The sequence below is a fragment of the Arachis ipaensis genome, chromosome B09 (genome assembly GCF_000816755.2).
Source record: "Arachis ipaensis cultivar K30076 chromosome B09, Araip1.1, whole genome shotgun sequence".
NCBI lineage: Eukaryota > Viridiplantae > Streptophyta > Magnoliopsida > Fabales > Fabaceae > Arachis > Arachis ipaensis.
In genome coordinates, this window is record NC_029793.2 from 118322954 (window position 1) to 118325188 (window position 2235).

The following is a 2235-nucleotide window of genomic DNA, read 5'->3' on the forward strand; positions in this document are numbered from 1 at the left end:
GATTAGTGGTAACACCTTTAATTTCTAATTTTTATTTAAAATTATACGAATATGTTTATTTAAATAAAAAAAATTAAAATAATAAGAGTACATTTATTTAAAAAATTTTAATTTAAAAATAATTTATTTGTTAGTTAAAAAATTGAAGCATTCATGAATAAATGAACTTCTCTAAGACATAGTACATTGAAATATTCAAGTTATTATAAACTGTTGAAAGAATACTAACATTAGAACATTTTATTTCTTCTAACAATTTTTCATTAGTTTGTTTGAGTTCTTCAGCTTAAACTCTGATAGCATCATCAAGTATAGCCATTTTATCGGCTTGCTCAGGTCTCTCCGGTTCTAAAACAAAACTCAAGTCACAAAACCTGAAATAAGCAAAACCAAGTTATTGCCCATTATCATTAGTGGAAGTAGCAAAAGTAAACAAAAACACCGACCATGTGTTTGGTACATTGGTGTCTGACCAAACAAAGATTCTAATATTCATATATATCTTAGTTCCTCATTATTGTTAAGAAAAATTGAAAGTTGCCAAAGAAAAGATAACATTGATCATTAAGTTGATATAAAATTTTACTCAAAGATGCTTAATTCCAGGCCTCCTTGGCAGTTAAGAAATATTTTACAATCAACAAATCGAGCCTAAAAGTGTTGAAACTTATAAACCAGTGTACCAAACACAAGCATAAATAGATCAATGTAAAAAACCTAATAGTTAAGTAAGTATATACAAAATAGAAAAATGTCATTCAGCATAGATTACATCAGCTTAATACAGCTTGTTTAAAGACTGACTCAGACATGAGATTAACAAATTCAGTATTTAGAAGCATGCTTGCCTTTCATTGAGTCTCTCCCTCCGCAACTTTTCACAGCCAGCCTTTGTCCCTACCTTACAACATGAACTAGCATGTCTCCTTCAAAATATTAGCAACAAATTTAGCACCAAAAATATACTGTAAAAGATTCAAATTAAGAGATCTAAGCGCAAATGGACAAAGTTGACATGATTCGGGACAAGACAATGACATTGTTTGGTCCATGTAGCCATCTCCATCTAGTCAAGGCTTTATTGTTGTTGATATTGTTCTTGTTAATAAAACAATTGGGAATTAACCTATTAGAAATAAACTAAGACCAAATCTGGTGAGAGAGTACATCACTGCAGAGTTACTGTGCCCTAATCATACATGCTTTTAAAGTTCAGGGTTTTCTTGTCGATGAATTGAAATCACAGATTCTATGATTTCTAGCTTACCAACATCATATTTTCAACCAGTTTCAGAAACACTAATTCCATTCTCGGATACCAATTAGTCCATTACTTCATAATTAACAAAACAAAATACTTCTTTCTGGTTTTCTCTTGACAGACATCACTACCACCTCCACCTCCACCTCCACCTCCTGAAAAGTCAATTTCAGAGCTCACACTGCGAAATTAAAAAACAGAGGGGGTTATGTTATGTCAGCTATCCATGCATGCCAAACCAATAACAAAATTAAACACACACAATAACAAATGAAAATGAAACCATCAATTTAAAGTTGCATTGATCACCATAATAAACAAGTAAAGGGAAAAAACAACAATTTTAAATGAGTAATAAAAATGAATACAATGCAATTAGCAAATTTCAATATTCAATTGAATTTTAGATATGGATGAAGATGAAGCATGATTATGAATACAAAACACCATCAAATTACAAAAGCAACAGCATAATTGCTTCAAAAAGCAGCACCATAAATAAATCATGATATACAACAAATGAAGCTAGGAGGAAAGGGGGAAAAAGAAGCAAAATTAAAAAAAATAAAATCCCAAAAAAACAAGAAACATTGGATTGGACCGCAGGAAATCGGAGGGCGGAAGGGGAGAATGGTGGATGAAGTCATCGAAATCGAAGAAATCGTCGAGCGAATTGAAATCCATCTGCGATTAGAAATGTTTTTCAGCAAAAGAACGCTAAGGTGGTTGATGATTTTGCAGAGAACAAAGCATACAACTATGTCACTCTCAGAATCAGAATCATGATTTTGATCCACTTTTCTCCTTTATAAAAAAAATAAACAAGGGTGAGATAACCCTCATTTTAACATACTTTCGGTGAGAATCCTCCAATAATTTGACAAGAATGATTTTTTGCTATTAATTTTAACAAAAATTATATTAAAATTACAATAGCAAAAATTATATTAAAATTACGCACTAAAATCAATCAT

At 31.0% G+C, this 2235-nt stretch overlaps 1 protein-coding gene across 5 annotated transcripts in view; it reads right to left on the bottom strand.

Annotated features, from left to right (window-relative positions):
• The window catches only part of LOC107617846 (transcription factor bHLH34-like), a 5474-nt gene extending 3291 nt beyond the window's left edge, over nucleotides 1–2183 (bottom strand). For 3 of the 5 annotated variants that reach the window (XR_002354760.1, XM_021112524.1, XM_021112523.1), the window contains exons 1-2: nucleotides 587–842; nucleotides 230–374 (exon numbers count right to left, since the gene is read on the bottom strand). Coding sequence is in view for 1 of the 5 variants with exons in the window: in XM_021112526.1 (XP_020968185.1) it covers nucleotides 287–374; nucleotides 849–926; nucleotides 1359–1442; nucleotides 1851–1945 (345 nt within the window). In the remaining 4 variants the exon portion in view is untranslated. The other 2 variants (XM_021112526.1, XR_002354759.1) reach the window with 2 other exon arrangements.